We start from the raw sequence: 25,544 nt of genomic DNA on the forward strand, positions 1-25,544 counted from the left end.
TAATGACAACACACATCAACCAAGTATCACCCGATGGTACTGCCACCTTCCTTTCATGAACACACTTTCGTGACTTGTGAAAGCTAGATACCACAATAATTAAATGGTTCCTCTCACAATGCCAAACTATCCTTCCTTTTCTAAAACTGGCGATAACCCGGATAACTCTCAATATTGGAACTCATCATGTCCCCTCCCTAAATCTATTTCCTTTTTGCGCTGACAAGATGACGCATCCTTCAGCTTCTAGCAACCCCCATGAATTAACCAGCTGCATCATGTAACCATTCATACCTGGCCCAATCAGCCTCGGGCTGGAATACTAGGTAAGCCTATAACGGGTCCAGTCATCCCTAGGATGGTATACCCTCGCATTTTCATGCATGTTTGGCCCAATCAACCCACGGGTTGGAATACCAAACACATCGGGTCCAATAAATCATAGGGTCCGGCCATCCCCAAGATGGAGCACCCTAGATTGGAATACCACCACTTACATAACCCAAGACTACATCCATACTTGGAACCCAAGGATCTAACCTTGCAGATCCATCAAACTTCTCTGATTCGACAAAACCGAGTACGACTCGTCCAACCTCAACCATACGTCTACTCCAACACTACCACAATAGTAATATATCCAACACGGTCTCTATGTCCACGACCTATAACTGGAATACCCTCACATGGTTCTCAACACAGTTCAAGATTGCTATCGAGTCTATCAACCCCGCTATTCCCAATTTCTACTGTCCAATTCTCCATCCTGGAGATACTCATTTTCCCCACCTCCGAGGAGGCTTAAACCATGACCTCAGAACCTCAATCAGTGTCGCAGTGTCAGAACCTTACCCTGCATCATCCACTTGGAACACGTCGCTATCCCATAACACGTATACATATGCCAAAACTGATCGCATAACTATCAATCCATAAAGAGTCTCCCGCATACCTCTCAACATTTTTGACACTTGGGGATGATCCCACTGTTTGCTATAGCATAGTAGTATCCTCAATGCTTACTCATAAATCCACAATACATACAAGATCTATAACATAACAGGTCCGCCTTATTGCACCACTCCAGTACCGACATCCAAACTGCGTCAGGCAACATCTTTCAAAACAATGCCCCATCCGAGAATTTCCAATTCTCCCCCACTTAGAGCACTAACTACTATCTACCGGTGGCGGAGAAGGTACGCTACTCAATCGTCCTAATCCGAGACAACGAACTTCAAGGAATCCGGATTTCCGTTGATGATTCTGAATCCCTGAATCATTACCTCTCTTTCTCTTGAATGCACCACCGGATACTATCCCTCTAGAATCCCGTAATAATCAAATCTCACTAGCATCTCCTATGCCCTAATAACTCATGCAGGAAAATCAAAAAGGAACTCATAATACCAATACGAACAAAATATAGGAAAAAAAACATACTGTCACCTATGGCGTTGTCCCGGTCTCCTCGGCCATGAGATGATATGCACACCCTGGAGCCTTTGGAGGCTCTGCTCTACCCTGACCCCCGTCAGTAAGTCTCCATGTGCTTGCTGTTGAGGCCTGCACCGGCCTGAAAGCCAATAGAGAACACTAGGCCTTCATATGGCCCACCTGATCAGAATGATAACAAAGTCGGACTCTAGCAGATGGAGCCTGCTGCCTGTAATCCCTGGCTATGTGGCACTCCTTGCCACACTTATGGCACCCAGAAGAAGGCTAACATACTCCATCACGTACCTTACCGCACTTCCCACAAGTGCGACTCCTCTGACACCCCTGACTATAATCAGCGACCCTCATCCGTTTCGACGCAGGCTGCAACTGCACCGGGGCCTGCCTCTGCTCCCTCAGCTGGAGCTCAATCTCTAACTCGTGCTGCCTGGTGGCCTCCTTCAACTCCAACAAGGTACTACATCTCCGCGTAGATACGAACTGTCTGATATCCGTCTTGAGCATGCTCAGGTACCGGGTCATCTGAGCCTGCTCCGAAGCAAACTCAGGGCAAAAAATCGCCATCACTATAAACATCTTGGTGATCTCCGTCACCAACTCTGAATCCTGTTTCAGCTCCAAAAACTCTTGAGCCAACCTCTCCCGCTCAACCCGCGGAACATAACGGGTACTGAACATGTCAGAGTATGATCTCGTAGTCAACCTCCACCAATCCTTTTCCCTGAGCCTTAGAAGGTTCACACCTCACCCTCTGATCAGCAATTCATGAGCATGTGAAGAAACAACCCTCCACGTCCGACAGCCATCTCATCGCAACAATCGGATCCTGAACTCCATCAAAGGTAGGGGGATTCGTATTATCGAAGTCCCGATACTGAAAACCCCGACCGGATCCTCCCCTACTGTTACGGTTGTTGCGGCCACTGTCTCTGCAAGAGCTTCATAGCGCTCATCGAAGTGCTCAACCATAGCGGTCTTGATCGACCCAAACATTTCCGGTAACTGAGCCCGGAAAATAGCAGCAACCTTATCATGCAGGATCTCACGAATCCTAGCATCCAACTCATCTGTCCTCATATGACCAATGGCCTCGGGTGGTGCTGATCCATCCTGACCACCCTCTCCTGAACTGGATCATGCTCCAATGCGCCTCGTAACCACCATACTGAAATTCATCAATAAGGACATTAGACATTCCTCCTAAAAGCCTGGACACTATCTCCCAAACAAAACCCTAGGGGTTGTGACTTCCTTGATACGCATATGGGTCATGTGCTTTCAGTAGTACGGGCCCATACTACCTTCCACACTTACCCATATTTGTCTCAAGTATCATCACAAAACCCTAACAACATATACAGACATAACGAACGCTCAATCCTCACTCCTAGAGGAATACTAAATGTCTCATAACTGACCTCCTGGCCTCTCACAACTCACCCATCCATGAAACTTCCACCAACCCTGTAGCACTAGTGTATGCTAGTCATACATAATGCGGGACCCTATAGACTTTCGAATATCCAATCCTACCCTAAGGTCAAATCAAACATTCTCAGGCTATAAGATCTTAATTATGCACAACCGCGATGCATACACTAAATAACTACAGTAATGATGTCAATTTCATACAAAGGAAACCCTAGGCTAGCAGGCATCATGTAATCAGGCAATTCTATCATGCAATTCCTGAAGACCCCTAGCCTAGTACTAGCATGTTGTTCTAATCATATCACATAATCAAATAACTTTTATGGTATTTTGGGGTCTATTTACTGGCTCCGGCTGATCGTACCCTCTGCATCCTCCTTTACTTATTTTGAAAACCATTTGAAAATCATTCCTTGATCTGAGACTAGATTCACACGAATGTTCTGATGGGTTTGAGCATTCTAACACTCCTATGGTGTACATGCAACCCTAGAAACCTTGGATCTATGTTTGACTAAGATACATGCAAATAATTATTTTTCCAAGGTTCTTATCCTATCTAGCATGACATGGGGAACTTGAATCAAATAAAGCTAGTATAATTACTTACCTTGTAGTTGTAGTTGATTGCTTGGAGTTTGAGAGCCTAGCACCAATAATGTGGATGCCTCAAATGGAAGTCACAAATCGCCACAAACTTGGAAACTTGAGAGAATAGTCACAACTTTCTTGAAATCGGCCCTCTTAGTATACTCACCATAACTAGTGTGATTTCAAGAACCAAAGCCTCCTTTATATAGTGTGGTGGATTAGGGTTACATCCATGTACACCCTAATACCCATGTCTTTTTATTTCCATGAGATCCATGGGTTAAAGCTCCATGGAGTATCCATGGGCTTTCCATGCAAGCCTAGCCCATTCCAAATAAGCATTAGCCCACACTATATAAATACAAGAGTCCATGTTTAATTAGTCATACTTTTGATCTCTAAATTAATTCTAGATTAATTACAGATCAACACTAATTAAATAATATGATCTTATATTAATATATTAGAACTTATAATATATTAATAAATCATAACTTATACTATTCTCAAAATATTATCCATAAATTGTTCGAGTGAAGTGCAACCCAAATGGACCGTGTTGGGTCGTGTCAAGTACATAACAAATATAGTTATGGAATTAGACACTATATCCAACAGTCTCTCACTTGGATAAGTCTAATAACTATATTTGCAAGTATGACTTCAGGAACCGACCAGCAATCGTAGCTCTTTAAATTATGTTGAACTATGAAGCGCCATTTTAAATAAGTGATCATATAATCCTCTGTTCTAGATATCAGCCGGACAAATACAAGGAACATGGTCTTGCTTATTGCCCAACATTTGTTTCCCGATTTCCGATTTGTTTGACATAGAACTTAACTGAACACATCAATTTAGTTCTGGTCGGGCTCGGTACATAGGTCAAAACAAAATCATCGAGGGGCCCAGATATCGCTTCTAATCCTAGAAGGAATAGATAAAGTTCGACTCATATGTTTGCTCTACTACTTGTTGAATTACACACAAAAGCACGGTTCATAACATCGAGTTACCAATGTGTTTTCGTGCAATCAATGCATAACCAACTCATAGTCAACAAATCATATCTCTAGGTTTGAAGACTTATATGATATTACCGTCTCACGATCACTCGAGATAAATTCCATGAAGTGATACAAGTGAGCATGGGTTGAATCCAATACTCAGAACTTATGAGCACTCGTGAGTGTTGTAGCCCCACTTTGTCTAACATCTTAGACCTCTACAAGCCAACCCATGAAAGTCTTGATTCATATCTACTTCCAACATATGACCGACTGTGGAGAGTTTGAATAATATGATATAGATCATAACATAATTATTCTGGAAGTCAAAACATGCAAAAGGAAATAATAGTAAACGATTGACAAGAGATAGCAACACTTTACTTATAAATAACAGCTTTTATTTATCATCCATTGTCAATTACATTTTACAAATTTCAAGATCATCTAATTACTAAAACTAATATCATCCTTCAGCCCTATGCTCTGAGCATGTTGGAGATGCTTAACCCGAGTCAGTCCCTTCGTGAGGGGATCTGCTGTGTTCTCATCCGATAATACCCTCTTTGCCACGAAGATCCCTTCTTCTATTTGATGTCTGATAAAACGATATTTTTTGTTAATGTGTCTTGATCTCCCATGATCTTTTGGTTCTTTGGCTAAGGCAACTACACTATTGTTGTCACAGAAAATCTCAATTGGCTCCTTTATAGCTGGTACAACTCAAAGGTCTTCGATGAAGTTCTCTAGCCATATAGCCTCCTTTGCTGCCTCGCTTGTTGTTATATACTCTGATTCACAAGTGGAATCTGCCACTGTATCTTGCTTGGAACTTTTCCAAGTAATTGCCCCTTCGTTTACGATAAAGACCCAGCTCGACTGAGAGCGGAAATTATCCCTGTCAGTTTGAAAGATAGCATCACTATACCCTAAAAATCTCAAGTCATCACTCCTACCAAGGGTAAGGACCCAGTCCTTAGTCCTTCGCAGGTACTTGAGAATATTCTTTACCGCTATCTAGTGAGCCTTGCTAGGATTCCCCCTGATATCTGCTGACCATGCTCAAAGCAAAGGCAACATCAGGACGAGTACAAGTCATAGCATACATGATCAAGCCTACAACGGAAGCGTATGGTACTCGAATCATCTAAGCTATCTCAGCCTCTGTACTCGGACTCTGAGTTTTACTCGGTCTGGCATTACACTAGATTGGTAACTCACCTTTCTTGGAGTTATGCATGTTGAACCTTTTCAACACTTTGTCCACATAGGTGCTTTGACTAACTCCAATTAGTCTTTTACTCTTGTTTCTCAAAATCCTTATCCCTAGCATATAGGCAGCTTCTCCAAGGTCCTTCATAGCGAAACACTTCCCAATCATGGACTTTACTTCCTGCATGGTTCGGATGTCATTTCCTATGAGTAGTATGTCGTCCACATACAGTACCAAAAAGCTGACTATACTCCCAATAGCCTTGACATAGACAAAAGATCCATCTTCACTCTAATGGGATGTCAAGCCCACAAAGCAAACTACACCCTTTGTTTGCAAATAAAACGTAATATAATGGTAAAAAGGGGTATCGATCCTCGGGGAAATGGTTGTATTCAATCACCAATGCAATCTAAAAGAACTATTGTAAATAAACTAATTAACTACAATTAAACTAAAAAGGGGGGTGTTTGATTACTTGAAAACTAAAAGACTTGAATAACTAAAAACTTGCAATTAAGCAAGATAGTGAGATGCTCAAATATTGGAGAGGGTTGGTTAACTAAGGCAATTCAACACAATTAACATTTTTGTGTTTATCTTTAGGATTCAACATGAAGCTTCATTCATCTCAAATTGGTTATAGCAATCATGAAGCATGATATGCCAATATTCCTCTTAGGTAGTATGGAGGTTGGGGAAGCCCACAACACACCTTCTTAATCAAGATCAAGGGTTTAATTGAAGCAATTGAACCCAAGAAGTTAATTAGCCTTAAGAAAGAAGGAATCCCCAATTCCTAGAGGATGTCAATGCTTAGACATCCATAAAGGAGATATGATTCATAAACTAGAGATGATTTTTACCATCATAAAGCCCTTGTTCTAAGTTAATTCAATGATTCAATGCAAAACCAAAGAAATAAACTAACAATAGCTCATTCAAGTGCCAAGCTCATGATCAAAGCATTAAACAAGCATAAGAAATATGATCTAGAACCACAAACATAAGATAATTGATAATCTAGCATGAATCCTTCAAAAACCCACAAACATTCAAATGTTTTAACCGAAGTTAACCAATATAGAGAGTTTAGCTACTCATGGCAATAGAAAAACAATCACAAAAGTCTAATTGCATAAAGAAACTACCAATATCTTGGAAAGATGAAAAGAAATGAGTCTTCAGGCTCCAAAATCGCCTCCTACAGGTCTCCAATGGTGAAAAATCGAGAGTCTAGCTGATGGATCTGATCCCACAAGGTTATGGTGTGCCAAATGACCAAAATACCCAAACTGGGCAGTTGCACGGGTACCCGCGCGACGGAAATTCCACCCGTGTAAATGTTGTTGTAATGCTATTGGTCCTTCATTCCTCCACTCTACCTTTCCACCACCAAAGATTCCTTTGGTCCCCTCCATATCCATGTGATTTAAACTAGCCAATCATCTTTTAGCTACAAAAATGGATGCTCCAAGCCCAAATTAATTATCCATGATCCATCTTCACAAGCCCACTTCATCCAAACCTTTATCTTTTTAAGCCCAAATCTCTTTTTATGGATCCGCCAAGCCCAATAGCGCCTCGAGAGCCCACAAGTCCGTCTTCACTCTAATCCACAATCGCGATAAGCTCCAAAACCCTACAAGATTCCTCATGCAAAATAAAAAGTCCCTGATACGATCCATGATAAAGAAAATAAAGAATATACAATGCAATACTAATAAAAAGAGCTAAAAATCTAAAATAAACTAATAAAAATAAGGAAATAAAATAAGCCATCAAATCACCCCAAGCTTAAACCTAACTTGTCCTCAAGTTAGAACAAGACTAAAATGAGCTCGGGATGAGCTAAACTAAACAGAGAAAAAGAAAGATACCATAGAACTTGGTCAACATCAGTCAACATGGTCAGAATTAGTCCTTCATGGACCCTACGCATCTTCAAAATGTTCCCCGCTTTAGAGCCATAAACCACATTCACAACCACTTGATGGGCGAATAGATCACGGTTGGACGTAGTCGCGGTGTGCAAGACAAAGGAAACAGAGATACGCCCATTGGGGGCACTTTAAATCACTAATGCAGACCATAGTGCACGAAGGAAAGGCGCCTGTTCACACACTATGGTTCCTATATTTGTCAGGCTAAAGTGTATAATACAAAATAGGGTTTTGCAGCACGACCTCTGGGCAAACATCCGGTTTCAGAGGCTTCTCCCTTGTACTATCCTTTACAGTCTATCGTCTCATCGTCGGAGCCTTTTCTCACCAAAAATCAAAAATAAAATAAAATAATAAAAATTCTAGCCTTGAACTTGGATTGTTGTTCTTCTTTTTTTTTGTGTTGCTCTTTTTCTTCATTTTTCTTCTTTGTTATTGTTGCTTTTCTTTATCTTCTTCATTGTTTCTTTTTGTCTTCACTTTTTCCAATTTCTTCATTTTTTTTGTGTTTTCTTCTTGTCTTTATTCTTTGAAGGTCTAAGGAATTTCATCATGTAACATAGGACTCCAATAGTGAGAATGGAGTGATAGATGAAGGCTAACATGAACACCTAATAATCATTGACAATGTGCCAAGATCAACTAAAAAGGGTGGGATATGACTCAAAAATGGCTGTTACCGAAAAAACTTGGTCCCAAAAGATGTGAATTGGGGGACTCACTTCAAAGTTCATCAAGCACCTCAATGCAAGGTGTGATAAACAAAATCTATCTAACTATCTACTCTAGACCCCTGGAAAAATGATGACATATCCTAAAAAGGTAGTGAGAATCTAACTAAGCAAGGCTCGGACGAGACTTGGGAGTACTAAGGGGTACTCCCCCCAAAACCAAGATGCGAGTCTTCAATATCTTCAATGTCTTCAAAATACCTTACCGGGCTAATCTTTGCTCGAACACATTGGCTTGACCAACCACATCCCTCCGCACCTAGACCCAATCAAGCTACCTGCATCTGACCCCCACACAAGCGGTCTCAAAGTGGTATGTGAGGCTCAAAACGTGTCCCATTTATCAAATACAAGGAAGTCCATATCAAGACCCGGGACCAATCTATGATTCAATACTTATGACTCGGTGACATGGTACCTGTAGGGATGAGAAGACAAGAGAGAAAAAAATGCATGAACTTAAACTAGAATGCATCTAAAAAGTATGAAAATTAGAAAAGAAAGAAACAAAATATGTAAAAAAGAAATTTAAAATTTTTTTATGCAATTTTTTATGAATGACCTAAATGACTTACTCTAAATGCAACAATATACAACCTAAATGCAATAATAAAAAAATAAAAATAAAGAATAAGGAATACCTCACCCCAAGCTTAAAATTAAGCATTGTCATCAATGCTTAGGATGAGAGTAAGGAAGGATCATACCGGCATCAAGATGGAGGAGGCCCGCGAGGACAGTATGGAAGCAACGCATGGGTCGCATAATGATGCTTGGATGGAGTTCTTGGCTGCCTAAATACACATGGATGAAAGCTTGGTTGCGCAAAGGACGCATATGAAATGGCTTGAAATTTTCTTATGAAATGACATATTTGCGCGGGTACCCTCACAAACTTTGTGCGGGTGGGGGTAGTCGCGCACATACATCAGAATACGTCTCATGTTGGGGTAATTTTCGAGCTCGGATTTGCGCGACTAGGGTTGGGTCGCGCAAGGGTTTGTGCGGGTGGCAGTCGGTGGCACAAACATTTGTGCGGGTGGGGAACCGGCCGCGCGCATACGTTAGAATGCATCCCATGTGGGGGGTACCCGCGCAAAGTGCAAATCTTTGGCATTTTTCAAACTTCACCAAGATCATTGCTAGACTTCAATATGCTTATTTTTGACCAACTTCAAGCCTAAAAACATCCAAAACTTCAAGTGGAGATTATTTATTTACAATGCATTTATTTAACGTCTTTGCCAAGACATAGCTCCGCTTCCGTCAACCTTCGTAATTCAGATTTTCCAATGTTAAGCTGTCAAATTCCCTTGTGTCAAAGCCTTCATAAAATGGTTTCAAGCAATGCCCATTCACTTTGAATATTTGATTCGTTTCCAAACTTTTAATTTCGACCGCACCGTGATCAAACACTTTTATAACAATAAAAGGTCTGTGTCATCGAGATCGCAACTTTCCCATAAATAGCTTTAAGCATGAATGATAAAGGAGAACTTTTTGCCCCGGAGTAAAATGCTTACGAGTGATGTGCTTGTCATGAAACGCTTTCGTCTTATATTTGTAGATGCTTGCGTTTTCATAAGACTCGTTCCTCAACTCTTCTATTTCTTGAAGTTGCATTTTTCGGTGCTTTCCACTTTCTTCAAGATTGAAATTGCACTTTTTAACCACCCAATATGCCTTGTGTTCTAATTCCACCGGTAAATGACAAGACTTTCCATAGACGAGGCGGAATGGAGACATACCAATTGGAGTTTTGTAGGCAGTCCGATACGCCGACAATGCATCTTCTAACTTCAAGCTCCAATCTTTTCGTGTAGTGTTGACCGTCTTTTCAAGAATTAGTTTGATTTCTCAATTTGACATTTCGGCTTGGCCGTTTGTTTGCGGATGATAAGCGGTTGATATCCGGTGTGTGACACCATATCTTATCTTCATGGCTTCCATCATTTTATTGCAAAAATGAGTGCCCCTATCACTCACCAAAGCTCTCGGTACACCATATCGTGCAAAAATGTTTGACTTCAAGAAGTCAATTACAGTTTTAGAATCATCATGCCTTGTAGCCTTTGCTTCCACCTACTTTGAGACGTAACCAACCGCCAAGAGGATATAAGTATAACCGAAAAAAACGGGGAATGGGTCCCTTGAAGTCGACTCCCCATACATCAAAGATCTCACAAATGAGGATGGGCCTTTGAATCATTTCGTTTTTCATGGATATGGTGCCCATTCTTTGACATCTATCATAACTCTTTCAAAATAGATAAGTGTCTCTTGACATTGTTGGCCAATAGATTCCACATTCGAGCACCTTTCGTATGGTTTTGTTTTGACCAAAATGTCCTCTGCATGCATACTCATGGAAAAACTTCAAGATAGACTCGACCTCATTTTGGTGAACACACCTCCGTATTAGTTTATCCGGAAAATGCTTCCAAAGATAAGGGTCGTCCCATACGTAGTATTTGGAATCACTCTTTAACTTGGCCTTTTGGTGTTTGCTAAACGTCTGGGGAATTTATTTCGTAACCAAGTAATTCACAATATCCGCATACCATGGAATAGTGTTTGAAATGTAGAGGAGGTGTTCATCCGAGAATTCATCAAGGATGGGAGAAGAAGAATCACCAATATTCAATCGACTTAAGTGATCCACAACTAGGTTTTCGGCACCACTTTTGTCTTTTATCTCAAGATCGAATTCTTGTAAGAGAAGAATCCACCGAATCAACCGTGGTTTGGCATCTTTCTTGGTCATGAGATATTTCAAGGTGACATGGTCGGAGTACATAATCACTTTTGTCCCGAGAAGGTATTGCCAGAATTTCTCCAATGAAAATACAATAGTTAGAAGTTCCTTCTCGGTGGTGGAGTAATTGGCTTGAGCATTATCCAAGGTTTTGGAGGCGTAGTAGATAACATGTGATGCTTTGCCCTCCTTTTGACCTAAAACCGCTCCAATAGCAAAATTGCTTGCATCACACATAATTTCAAAAGGAAGTTCCCAATTTGGAGGTTGGATTATTGGAGCAGATGTGAGCAAGTCTTTGCGTTTGTCAAAGGCTTCTTGGCAAGCAACATTGAAGTCAAAATCAACATCCTTTTGGAGAAGGAGACACATCGGTCGTGTGATCTACGAGAAATCTTCAATAAATCATCTATAGAATCCCGCATGGCCAAAGAAAGATCGCACTTCCCTAACACATGTTGGGTAAGGAAGGGTTTGGATGACATCAATTTTGGCTTTATCAACTTCAATTCCCTTTTTGGAGACAATGTGACCCAAGATGATGCCTTGATTGACCATAAAGTGACATTTTTAAAAGTTTAACACCAACTTTTTCTCAATGCACCTTTTCAAAATCTTCTTAAGATTATCCAAGCATTCGTCAAACGAATTGCCATACACTGTGAAGTCGTCCACGAATACTTCGGTTATATTCTTAACATACTCGGAGAAAATGCTCACCATGCATCTTTGGAATGTGGCGGGGCATTGCATAATCCAAATGGCATTCGCTTGTAGGCAAACATGCCAAAGGGGCATGTGAAGGTCGTCATGTCTTGATCTTAGGGGGCAACGGGTATTTGATGAAAACCCGAGTATCCATCGAGGCAGCAATAATGTGATTTGCCCGCCAATCTCTCGAACATTTTGTCGATGAAAGGAAGAGGAAAGTGGTCTTTTCGTGTGCTTGAATTTACCTTTCGATAATCAATGCATATCCTCCATCCATTTTGAACTCGAGTGGGTACCATTACTCCGTTGTTATTCTCAACAACTATGATTCCCGTTTTTTTGGAAACCACTTGGACCGGACTAACCCATTTGGAGTCGGAAATCGGGTAAATCATGTCTGTATCAAGGATTTTGATTATATCTTTCTTAACAACTTCCATCATAGGAGGATTTAATCTTATTTAAGCTTCTCTTCTAGGTTTACAATCATCTTCCATGAGGATCTTGTGAGTGCATGTCACACCCCCAAACCGGAACGGCGGAAACGTTCGGGGGCGGATGACTTCATGTGGTAGCATAACAAATGAATACATAGTAAAGAAAGAAATACAACCATCATATATATAATTCAAAGTTTACATCGTTAAAAGTACATGTTCAAAACCAATTACAATATGATGTCAAAATATGAATTTAAACTGACGACGCAGCGTCCCTTCTTCAAAAGCTGTTTTGATACCTGTAATTCCTGAATCCCTGGGACATACAAGTAGTTTTGAAAGAGTAGATCAGCATTTAAGCTGGTGAGTTTCATAATTATTAAATGACAATGTTTGTATGAAAATGAAATGTTTTGTTTTTGTTTGTTTGTTTCTAGAAAATCCCATATTTTCTACTAACATAAATGTAGCCTTCTAACAAGACAAATGTTTGTTTCTAGAAAATGTATGTATGTGTAAAATAACCAATATGTTTGAAAACCTCGTAAATCAATGTTTTTTTAATACCTCATGTGAGTTTTATAACCATACTATTGACTCGGAGTGCCTATACACAACGTTCTTCAGGTGTTGGAATGTTATGACGTTTGTCACCCCAAATGGTGGACTGTAGCTAACAGTCAAGGCGCGGGTTGTCAAGCCCGTATCGATCTATACACAAACACCATGCTCCCCCTCCAAGGGATTCTGGTATATAATACAGGACTTGAAATGTGTACTCGAACGTACGTGAAGTTAATGTCTCACATATCTTAGTATAAAAACAGATTTACGTGTTAAAATGTTCGTTTGTTCTTGTATACGAAAGTGACTTCTTGAAAATCTTGTTTCTAGTATGTAAAAGTTAGCAATATTCTCGTAAAAATATACCTATTATAGCTTTCTAAAAGTGTGTCTCATTTGTTTAGAAATCCCTAGAAAATGAATCACTTGATATGAAAGTATAGATTTTTATAGTGTCTAAGATAGACACGTATACATATAATCTAAGCAAAATGTTTAGTTTATACATGCAAGACAACAATTTATATTTCAAAAGATAGAATGCTATTGTAATATATTTTATATATGAGAGTTCCCTATAAAGTTTATAAATCACATATGATTCTATTTAATAAAAGTGTATAATAAAACTTTATATATAACACCCGATAATAATCGTGTGTTTTACTTGTATCCCCCCCCCCCCCTTGAAAGCATATAAAAGCATTTAGAATATTTAAAAGGGTTAATTAAGGGGTATGAACTCACTTGAAAGATCGAAGAAAGGCGAGATGAAAACCGAGCATAATTTCTTCTCGGGAAAACAGATTTTCTCGGGATTCTCGGGAATCTCGGGAGCACAAACGACCTTCGGGACTTGAGCAAAATGACCGAGGCTTCGGGTTAGCACGGGAACGGAAAACGAGGAAACAATGCAAGAGAAATGAGAGAGAAAGGCAATTTTCTTCGGAACCCTCGCATCCCTTTTATAGGGGCTGGGAACCGCCTCAGTACGCGGGGCGTACGAGGGTACGTTGGGCGTACTCGTACGTCACGCATGACCGGATCCTCGACTGCCTCGGACTCGGATGGGACGGGCTACTAGCTTCGCATAGGGCGAGACGTGGACGATCCGAAGCCTAGCCCTTGAGTACGCGGGGCGTACGCCTGTACGCTGGACGTAACTCGGATAGGCTTGCTGACTCCCCTTCGGATAATACCAAGGATTAATAATTAAATTTATATTTTATTTAATTAATAAACTTCTAAAATTCATATCTTCTTCATACGAACTCCGTTTTCGATGTTCTTTATATCCACGCATAGGTGAGACTACGCTCTACAACTTTCATTTAGATTCCGTCGGCAAATTTTGAAATTATTTTTATTATTTATTTTTAAAATGTCGCGTTAAGAGAATTTCGTTAGAAATTCATAACTTCTTTATCTGACGTCAGTTTTTGCCAGACTTTTTACCGCTGAAATACCATTGTCAAGACCTTCGATTCTCGTTTAGTTCATTCCGGCCAAAAGTGGCTCGATTTCCGATTTCGAGTTTTTAGTTGTCTGTTGCTAAGCCGAACTTGCAAAAATCATAACTTCAATATACGAAGTCGGATTTGGGCGTTCTTTTTACGTACGATCACGGTTTAATGACATCTAACATAGTAGGTAATTAAAATAGAAACTTTTTGGACATTATTTTCAAAGTTAATTTCATTAACTCAAAAGTGGTTACAATACTTGACTTCTTAGGTCATTACAAAGAGTTGAAATATCGGGTTGTCACATCATCCCCCCGTTAGAGGGAATTTCGTCCCGAAATTTAAAGTAGTAAAGATACTAGTGAATACGAAAAAGATGAGGGTACTTTTGTTTCATCTGATCTTCGCGTTCTCATGTGAATTCAGGTCCCTGCTTGGCGTTCCAGTGAACCTTCACGATGGGTATGCGACTTTGTTTCGTTTGTTTGACCTCTCGGTCCATAATTTCTACCGGTTTTTCCATAAAGTTGAGGCTCTCGTTGATCTCGATCTCGTCGAGAGGAATAACAAGAGTCTCATCGGACAGACACTTCTTCAAGTTCGAGACATGGAAGGTTGGATGTATGTTACTAAGTTCACGTGGTAGATTAAGCTTGTAAGCCACAGGGCCGATTCTAGCAAGAATCTCGAAAGGCCCTACGTATCTTGGATTTAGTTTCCCACGCTTTCCAAAGTGTATTAAACCCTTCCATGGTAAGACCTTCAATAAAACGTGGTCTCCTACCTGGAATTCCAAAGGTTTCCACCTTTGGTCAGTGTAGCTTTTCTGTCGGTCTCTAGAGGCTTTCAACCGTTCACGAATTTGAATGATCTTCTCTGTCGTTTCCCGTATGATTTCTGGACCGGTGAGAGTGCTTTCAGGAACTCGTCTTCTAGCTAACTGGGTGTCGCCAACTTCAGTCCAGCACAAAGGGGATCTGCACTTTCGACCATAGAGGGCTTTAAATGGAGCAGCCTTTATGCTTGTATGATAACTATTGTTGTATGAAAACTCGACAAGGGGTAAATGGATGTCCCATGCCTTTCCAACGTCAATCACACAGGCTCTCAGCATATCTTCCAAAGTTTGTATTGTTCTCTCACTTTGCTCGTCTGTTTGTGGGTGGTAGGTTGTACTCATGTCTAGCCTAGTCCCCAGGGAACTTTGTAGTGACTGCCAGAATCTTGAAGTGAAGCTACTATCTCTATCGGAGATAATGGATATCGGAACACCATGCAGTCGCACTATTTCCCTTAAATAAGTTCTTGTAAGCTTTTCCATCTTGTCAGTCTCCTTGATTGGTAGGAAATGCACGGATTTGGTCAATCTGTCGACGATGACCCATATGGTATCGATTCCACCCATCGTTTTGGGCAACTTGGTTATGAAGTCCATAGTAATCCGTTCCCATTTCCATTCTGGTATCTCCGGCTGTTGCAGTAATCATGACGGTTTCTGATACTCAACCTTAACCTTAGCGCAAGTAAGGCATTTACTTACGAAGGTAGCAATTTCTGCTTTCATGTTAGGCCACCAGTACAGTTTCTTAAGATCCATATACATTTTATCTGAACCTGGGTGAACGGAATATCTCGTGTTGTGTGTTTCGGTCATGACTACGTCTCTGAAACCACCATGTTTCGGTGTCCAGATTCGATCCATGAGATAATACGCTCCGCCACCCTTGATTTCTAGATTCTTTTCCATTCCTCTCAGGGATTCACCCGCCACATTTTCAGGTTGTAACACTTCTAGTTGATCCTCCTTAATTTGTGTGGATAAGTGGGAATGGATAGTCATAGACAGAGATTTGACTCTCCGCCCAGTGTATTCTTTTCGGCTGAGAGCGTCAGCTACTACGTTGGCCTTGCCAGGATGATAACGAATTTCACATTCGTAGTCATTGAGTAATTCGACCCATCGTCGTTGTCGCATGTTGAGTTTCCTTCTAATCAAAAATGTGTTGGAGGCTCTTGTGATCGGTGAAAATAGTACTCTTTGTTCCGTATAAGTAGTGTCTCCAGATCTTCAGAGCAAATACCATTGCTCCTAACTCAAGATCATGTGTCGTATAGTTCACTTTGTGTGTCTTAAGCTGGCGGGAGGCATAAGCGATAACCTTCCCTCTCTGCATAAGAACACAACCAAGTCCTAGGTTTGATGCATCACAATACACTACAAAATCTTCTATTCCTTCGGGAAGGGATAGTATCGGTGCGGTGCACAAGGCCCGTTTTAGTGTTTGGAACGCCTTCTCTTGTTTCGCTTCCCAGTCAAAGGCCACGCCTTTCTGGGTCAATGTAGTAAGAGGTTTCGCAATGCTAGAGAAGTTCTTTATGAATCTGCGATAGTAGCCAGCAAGACCTAGAAATTGACAAATTTTTGTAGGTGTCTTTGGTGCCGACCAGTTCTCAATGGTCTTAATTTTGGAGGGGTCCACGTGTATCCCCTTCTCGCTAACAACGTGGCCCAAAAATTCGACTCTTCGAATCCAAAATTCGCATAGAGCTTCTCCTATCGCAATGTTTCTAAGACTTTTCGTAAGTGCTGACTATGCTCTTCCTTACTTCGGGAGTAGATAAGTATATCATCGATGAAGACGATGACAAACTGATCTAAGTAAGGACAGCACACCCTATTCATTAGGTCGATAAATACTGCTGGTGCGTTGGTTAATCCGAACGGCATCACTACAAATTCGTAGTGTCCGTAACGAGTTCGGAAGGCTGTCTTGGGAATATCCCCTTCTAGCACTCGTAATTTGTGATATCCGGATTGTAGATCTATCTTCGAGAAGTAGTTTGCTCCTTGAAGTTGATCAAATAGGTCATCAATACGGGGTAGAGGATAGCGATTTTTGACAGTAAGTTTGTTCAGTTCTCTGTAGTCGATGCACATGCGGAACGATCCGTCTTTCTTCTTTACAAACAGGACCGGTGCTCCCCAAGGTGAGAAACTTGGTCTAATGAATCCTTTTTGAAGGAGTTCGTTAAGCTGACTGGAAAGTTCTTGCATCTCTGCTGGTGCTAGGCGATAAGGCGACTTCGCTACTGGGGTAGCCCCTGGAACTAAGTCGATTCTAAACTCGACTTGGCGTTGTGGTGGTAATCCCGGTAGTTCTTCTGGAAAGATATCGGGAAAGTCGCGTACTTCAGGAATGCTCTTAATGTCTCTTAATTCCTGACTCGTATCAACGATGTGCGCAAGAAATGCATGATAATTCTTTCGCAAACACTTTCGAGCTTGGATGCACGAAATGATGCAAAGGTTTGTGCTTGATTTGTCGCCGTAAATCACTAATGTTTCGTTGTTAGGAAGACTAAGACGGACTGCTTTTTCAAAGCACAGGATGTTGGCGCGAAAAAGACATAACCAATCCATGCCGACTATGACGTCGAAACTTTTAATTTGAACCGGCATGAGGTTGATTGGGAAAGAATGACCGTCTAAAGTTAACGTACAGTCCATGTATATGCAGTTAGTGTTTTCTGTTTTTCCATTGGTCATCTCTACAGTGAATGATTTTTTTAACTTGCTAGGTTTATGTTGAAGTAAGTGAATAAAGTTTTGACTCACGAAGCTTCTCTCCGCTCCACTATCGAATAATATGCATGCATATGAATTATCGAGAAGGAACGTACCGGCAACTATAGTCGGATCAGCTACGGCTTCATCGTGGCCTATAGCCAAAACTCGTCCCACCCCGCCGGTATTTGCTGCCTTTGGGCAGTTTCTCTTGTAGTGGCCCACCTCGCCACAACCGTAGCAAGTTTGGCCTACACCCGCGCTGGGAACCTGAGTGATCGGCTTTGCGGGATCCTTGCAGAAACGGACAGTGTGTCCCTTTCTGCTACAGTTGGAACATTGCATTTCCCGACAAGGTCCATGATGGTGATAAGTGCATTTGGAGCACTTTGGAAGGTTACCCCCATAAGGCTTTGTTGGGTAGGGATTTGTAGGAATGGTAGTAGGTACAGTAGCAGCATTCACTAAAACCAGTTGTTGTTTCTTCGCGGATTCTTGGGAAGACACACCCTTCCCTTTATTCCATACTCTCTTCCTGTTATTGTTGTTGTTGTTTCCCTTTTGTGGTTCTGGTGTAGCAACCGTTGAGTTCTGATGACCTCCGAAATCAACAAGAGATTGTGCCAGTTCCTTGGCACTTTCAAAAGTGTCAGGTTTTGAAGCTAACACGCTTGAACGAATTTGGGGCGATAGTCCCCAAATGTATCTCTCTATTTTCTTGCTCTTAGGAGCAATCATATTTGGGCAAAGGATTGCCAGATCGCAGAATCTATTGGTATAAGTTGCTATGTCGGTACCAATCATTCCAAGAGTCCAGAGTTCATGTTCGAGTTTTTGAATCTCCCCTCGTGGACAGTATTCTCTCATCATCAAGATTTTTAAGCTCTCCCAGCTTATGGAGTTTGCCACTATCAGGGTAAGTACCTTAACGTGGCCATTCCACCAAGTTAAAGCTCTATCAATAAGGGTGAAAGTTGCAAACTTGACTTTACTGTGCTCGGGACAGGAGCAGATTTCAAAGACTGATTTTGTCCTTTCGATCCACTGCCTCAGAGCCATCACACCACCAGTTCCATAAAACATCCGGGGTTTGGCATTAGTAAAGTCCTTATAGGTGCATTCTCGGGGTTGCCCATGACTCTCGCCATGGTTGGATAGGTGTGTGCCAGTCCCCGAGCCAGTAGTACTCAAGTTATTGATCTGTGACATGGCAGCTGCTACAACTGCGGTGACTGCTGCTTGGAACATGACAGCATCAAATTGAGGAGGTCGAGGTGGTGGTGGTATAAGTGCTTCCCCACTGTTGTTTCGCCTTGGGTTCCTACGCGGAGGTATCCTTCAACTATAGGTTGAAAAGATAAAGATAAGAATTCCATAGCATAGACACTGTATCTGTCTCATGAACTAAATTGCTATAGCCCAACGACAGATGATAGTATGATTCCAAAAATAGGAGAATGAAAGTTATTTGCAAGACTGAAAATATGAAACAAGCATTTGGTTTTTCCATAACTTTTTAAGGATTGAATGAAATACTCCACATAGTAATAATAGTGCCACTTATATTAATATAATAGTTGATACAATGTTCACGAAAATTTGACCCCTATAAGGGTCTCCGGTTACAAAGTTTAAGACAAATTAAAAACTTTTAGCCGAGGTCCTAACTTATAACAAAATATGAGATTTTGGCAAGCACTACTTGCGACGTAGGTTGCGCTTGGAGCTTGACTCCGCATCCGATTGCTTCGATTCCATTAGACGCCTATCAAAGGCGGCTTGTTGTTCCCTCAATTCCGCGAGGGCTGCAATCATTTGTGCTTGAAATGCCTCGGTTTGGAGTTGGGCATTGTCCTGAATTCTGTCCAGCCTACGGATGTCATAAGTGTGAACCTGTACATCTACGTTGACATCCCGAATCCGACTAGCTTGAACTCCGGATTGGTAGGACTGATTGGCTAGTTTTCCAACCATTACTGGGAGTGCCCGATCAGCCGAACCTCCACCTCGGACATCGTAGAAGTCTCGGCACATGCCGTAGGGAGGGCGTAGGTTTTGTTGTTGGCTCCAATGGTGGAGGTGGCTTCCCCAGACGGGATTCGGTCCTTGAAAGTTCCTTACGAAGACGGGAGGTTGTGCGGGTGGTGGATTGATCACTTCCGGCTCTGAGTCAGTACCGGAGTCATCATCCAATTCTATGGGTTCTTCGTCCTCTTCGGGATCATCTTCGATCCATCCCCCGTTGCCTTGGTTGGGATAGTAGGGGTCGTCGGGGTGGTGAAATCCAGCCATTTGACTGTACGAGAATAGGGTTATAAGAATCGAAATAAAGTTGGAACATGTAAGAATCAAACATGCAAGTTAAACTAGTTTATGTAGCAAATACTCCTATAGTATTTAAATTCTTGTGTTTGATTCTTGTGATGTTTTGGTAAGTTTTGACTTGTTGCCTACTACGAGAAATCCTCAATATATATTGGTCCGATCTCGGACAAATATAGTTGATCACGCTATATTTGTCCCAAATCCGATTACATATATCGAGTCTTGACCGTAGTGTCCAACTTGTCTAAATACTTCTTGTATAGTTATAATCATGAAAATAATTTGTTGTATGCATGTATTTGTACTTAAATGAGCTAACAATTTAAGTTAAACGTAACGCTGCTTAAGCGTAAAAAAAACAAAAGAACAATGTTTTGTCAGATAGTATTAGTCCCTTAAGCATTTATAGTTTGTATATCTTATGTGGTTCGATATACTTAGTTCACTATAAACATTGCTCTGATACCAATCTGTCACACCCCCAAACCGGAACGGCGGAAACGTTCGGGGGCGGATGACTTCATGTGGTAGCATAACAAATGAATACATAGTAAAGAAAGTAATACAACCATCATATATATAATTCAAAGTTTACATCGTTAAAAGTACATGTTCAAAACCAATTACAATATGATGTCAAAATATGAATTTAAACTGACGACGCAGCGTCCCTTCTTCAAAAGCTGTTTTGATACCTGTAATTCCTGAATCCCTGGGACATACAAGTAGTTTTGAAAGAGTAGATCAGCATTTAAGCTGGTGAGTTTCATAATTATTAAATGACAATGTTTGTATGAAAATGAAATGTTTTGTTTTTGTTTGTTTGTTTCTAGAAAATCCCATATTTTCTACTAACATAAATGTAGCCTTCTAACAAGACAAATGTTTGTTTCTAGAAAATGTATGTATGTGTAAAATAACCAATATGTTTGAAAACCTCGTAAATCAATGTTTTTTTAATACCTCATGTGAGTTTTATAACCATACTATTGACTCGGAGTGCCTATACACAACGTTCTTCAGGTGTTGGAATGTTATGACGTTTGTCACCCCAAATGGTGGACTGTAGCTAACAGTCAAGGCGCGGGTTGTCAAGCCCATATCGATCTATACACAAACACCATGCTCCCCCTCCAAGGGATTCTGGTATATAATACAGGACTTGAAATGTGTACTCGAACGTACGTGAAGTTAATGTCTCACATATCTTAGTATAAAAACAGATTTACGTGTTAAAATGTTCGTTTGTTCTTGTACACGAAAGTGACTTCTTGAAAATCTTGTTTCTAGTATGTAAAAGTTAGCAATATTCTCGTAAAAATATACCTATTATAGCTTTCTAAAAGTGTGTCTCATTTGTTTAGAAATCCCTAGAAAATGAATCACTTGATATGAAAGTATAGATTTTTATAGTGTCTAAGATAGACACGTATACATATAATCTAAGCAAAATGTTTAGTTTATACATGCATGACAACAATTTATATTTCAAAAGATAGAATGCTATTGTAATATATTTTATATACGAGAGTTCCCTATAAAGTTTATTAATCACATATGATTCTATTTAATAAAAGTGTATAATAAAACTTTATATATAACACCCGATAATAATCGTGTGTTTTACTTGTATCCCCCTCCCCCTTGAAAGCATATAAAAGCATTTAGAATATTTAAAAGGGTTAATTAAGGGGTATGAACTCACTTGAAAGATCGAAGAAAGGCGAGATGAAAACCGGGCAGAATTTCTTCTCGGGAAAACGGATTTTCTCGGGATTCTCGGGAATCTCGGGAGCACAAACGACCTTCGGGACTTGAGCAAAATGATCGGGGCTTCGGGTTAGCACGGGCACGGAAAACGAGGCAACAACGCAAGAGAAATGAGAGAGAAAGGCAATTTTCTTCGAAACCCTCGCATCCCTTTTATAGGGGCTGGGAACCGCCTCGGTACGCGGGGCGTACGAGGGTACACTGGGCGTACGCGTACGTCACGCATGACCGGATCCTCGACTGCCTCAGACTCAGATGGGATGGGCTACTAGCTTCGCATAGGGCGAGACGTGGACGATCCGAAGCCTAGCTCTTGAGTACGCGGGGCGTACGCCTGTACGTTGGGCGTAACTCGGATAGGCTTGCTGACTCCCCTTCGGATAATACCAAGGATTAATAATTAAATTTATATTTTATTTAATTAATAAACTTCTAAAATTCATATCTTCTTCATACGAACTCCGTTTTCGATGTTCTTTATATCCAGGCGTAGGTGAGACTACGCTCTACAACTTTCGTTTAGATTCCGTCGGCAAATTTTGAAATTATTTTTATTATTTATTTTTAAAATGTCGCGTTAAGAGAATTTCGTTAGAAACTCGTAACTTCTTTATCTGACGTCAGTTTTTGCCAGACTTTTTACCGTTGAAATACCATTGTCGAGACCTTCGATTCTCGTTTAGGTCATTCCGGCCAAAAGTCGCTCGATTTCCGATTTCGAGTTTTTAGCTGTCTGCTGCTAAGCCGAACTTGGAAAAATCATAACTTCAATATACGGAGTCGGATTTGGGCGTTCTTTTTACGTACGATCACGGTTTAATGACATCTAACATAGTAGGTAATTAAAATAGAAACTTTTTGGATATTATTTTCAAAGTTTATTTCATTAACTCAAAAGTGGTTACAATACTTGACTTTTTAGGTCATTACAAAGAGTTGAAATATCGGGTTGTCACAGTGCATACATTAGGACTTATCCCTTTAATGTCCGCTATTGTCCATCCCATTGCCTCTTTATATTCTTTCAAGACTTCAACCAATTGATCTTCTTCCAAGTCTTTCAATTCAGATGAGATAACTACCGGAAGAGTTTCTTCTTGACCTAGATAAACGTACTTCAAATAGCTAGGAAAGACCTTTAATTCAAGTGTGGGTGGTTGGATTATTGAAGGGAGCATCTTGTTTGGAGAATGATATAAGGAAACTTGAGAAACATCCTTCTTTTTGGAATTTTTAACTTCTAAAGTCTTCACAATCTCTTCAACTTCGGAGTCCAATATGTACATATCCAATGTTTTCTTCAAACTTTCACAATCAAGACTCAAGTTGAGCACCATTTCCAAAATATCTCCATGTGATAACTCGAATAGTTCTTGGGTGATTGGTTCAATCACATCGACCCGATACAATGGAGAAATATTGCTAGGATACCTCATTGCTTCAAAGATGTTGAAGTGAATGGTCTCTCCATCGAACTCCATGGTGATCTTCCCATTATGGACACCGATTATCGTATGAGCGAGATTCATGAAAGGTCTTCCAAGGAGGATCATAGACAATTTAGAAGGAGTCTTCTCTTCAAGATCAATGACATAAAAATCCGTAGGAAAAACAAGTTGATTAACTTATACTAACACATCCTCCGAAACTCCTCTTGGAGAAACACTTGACTTGTCTGCTAATTGAATGATTACTCTAGTTTCTTCTAAAGGTCCAACATTGAGAGATTGAAAAACCGAATATGGCATCACATTGATCGAGGCTCCAAGATCTAACATGGCACTTTCGACATCCAAATCACCAATGGTAAAAGGGATATCAAATATTCCCAGATCCTTGCATTTGGGAGGTAAATTCTTTTGGATAACTGTAGACACGTTTGCATTGAATTGAATCTTTTCATTTGCCTTGAATTTCCTCTTCTTGGTGCACAAATCCTTGAGAAATTTTGCACAACTTGGAATTTGCTTAATAGCATTCAATAGTGGAATGTTGATTTGGACCTCGCGAAAAGTTTCAAATAATTCATTTTCTTCCTCTTGTTTCTTTGAAGAAGCCAACCGGGATGGAAAAGGTGGTGGTATGACCATTGGTTTGATGGGTTTGTTGGAAGAGTTGGGTTGATCAACGTTTCGCACAACCGGTTCCTTTGGAGTAGCTTCAACCTTTGAAGGTTCAACAATGATAACCCCATCTTCTTCTCTTGAAACTCTTTTAGGGTTGTTTTCTCCAAGTGTTTTGCCACTTCTCAAAGTTATTGCACTCACATTGGGGTTCTTCTCGGTTTGAGATGGAAGTTTGCCCCATTGTTCCATCTTGTTGAGAGCGGTGGCCAAGTCTCCAATTTATGCTTGAATGTTGGAGAAGGTGTTCTTGGTCTCTTGTTGAAATTGGCTTTGGCTTTGAGCAAGAGAAGTAACGAGTTCTTGAAGGCTCATTTGATGGTTACCACTTGATTGGCCTTGCTGTGGAGGTTGTTGGTAATTTGGAGGGTTATAAGAAGTTTGTAGATATGGAGGTTTTTGAGAGGGGTATTGTAGATGTTGAGGCCTCATCAAAATATTTGGTGGATTTTGCTTTGGTGGGTATGGGTTGTTTGGGTTATTCCTCCAATTGGGGTTGAAATGGTTTTGAAATCCCATGGGTCTTGGTTGACCTTGATACCCTCCCATTGCATTCACATCTTCCGGTTCATTTCCAAGTGTGGGACATTTATCCGTATAATGCCCAGTCATTGCACAAATGTCGCATATCATCAATTGTTGACCACTTCCCACCACCATTTGACTTAGCACATTAGTCAAATCTAATAGCTTTGATTCCAAGTGTTGAGTGTTGCTAACTTTACCAACCATTTGTGGAGAACTTCTCTTCATTTCATTTCAAGTCCCAAAGTTCCTTTGATTTTGAGAAATGGTGCCAAAAAGTGATCGGATTTCATGAGGTGTCTTGTTGAAGATGTCACCACCACTTGCAGCATCAATCATCCTTCGATCTTTTTCATTCATACCCTCATAAAATTGTTGAAGAAGTAATTGTTCGGGTATGTTGTGTTGAGGACAACTTGTACACAAATTGTTGAATCGCTCCCAAAAATCATGAAATGTATCATTCTCCCCTTGATGAATCCCCAAAATGTCACTTCTTTGGCTTGATATCTGGGATGTGGGATAGAACTTGTTATTGAAGGCTTTGAGTAATTCTTCCCATGTGTGGATAGATCCCGGTGGTAACTTGAATAACCACTCTCTAGCTTTATCTTCCAAGGTGAGTGGGAAGGCGGTTAGCTTGAAATCATCTAATGTCACATTTTCGGGCAACATGCTAACACATATCATATGAAATGACTTCAAATTCTTTTGAGGGTATTCTCTATCCAAACCATGGAACTTGGAAAGTTTAGGTATGAAACTTGACATCAATTAAATTCCTCGGCGGTTTGCGGGATAAACAATAGCAAGAGGTGTATGAGTAACATCCGTTTCCATCATTTGTCTAAGTGTCAACTCTTGAGGGGGATTTGGTGGATTGGGGTTGTTGGGATATTGTTGCAAGTAATTGGGATGTTGTTGGTAAG

The 25,544-nt window shown here is 40.6% G+C and overlaps 1 protein-coding gene across 1 annotated transcript; it reads right to left on the bottom strand.

Moving 5' to 3' along the window:
- Positions 1 to 23,592: 23,592 nt before the first annotated feature.
- LOC145066764 (uncharacterized) lies at positions 23,593 to 24,282 on the bottom strand. The gene has a single exon (XM_079014037.1). It carries the CDS (start codon positions 24,280 to 24,282, stop codon positions 23,593 to 23,595), a length of 690 nt encoding a protein of 229 aa, XP_078870163.1.
- Positions 24,283 to 25,544: the final 1,262 nt, after the last annotated feature.

Source organism: Lactuca serriola, chromosome 8 (assembly GCF_051521515.1).
Source record: "Lactuca serriola cultivar US96UC23 chromosome 8, Lser_US96UC23_V15, whole genome shotgun sequence".
In the NCBI taxonomy this organism is placed as follows: Eukaryota; Viridiplantae; Streptophyta; class Magnoliopsida; order Asterales; family Asteraceae; genus Lactuca; species Lactuca serriola.

Excerpts from the sequence above, each read along its gene's own strand:
- LOC145066764 (XM_079014037.1), bottom strand. The coding sequence starts at position 24,282 with ATGGAACAATGGGGCAAACTTCCATCTCAAACCGAGAAGAACCCCAAT.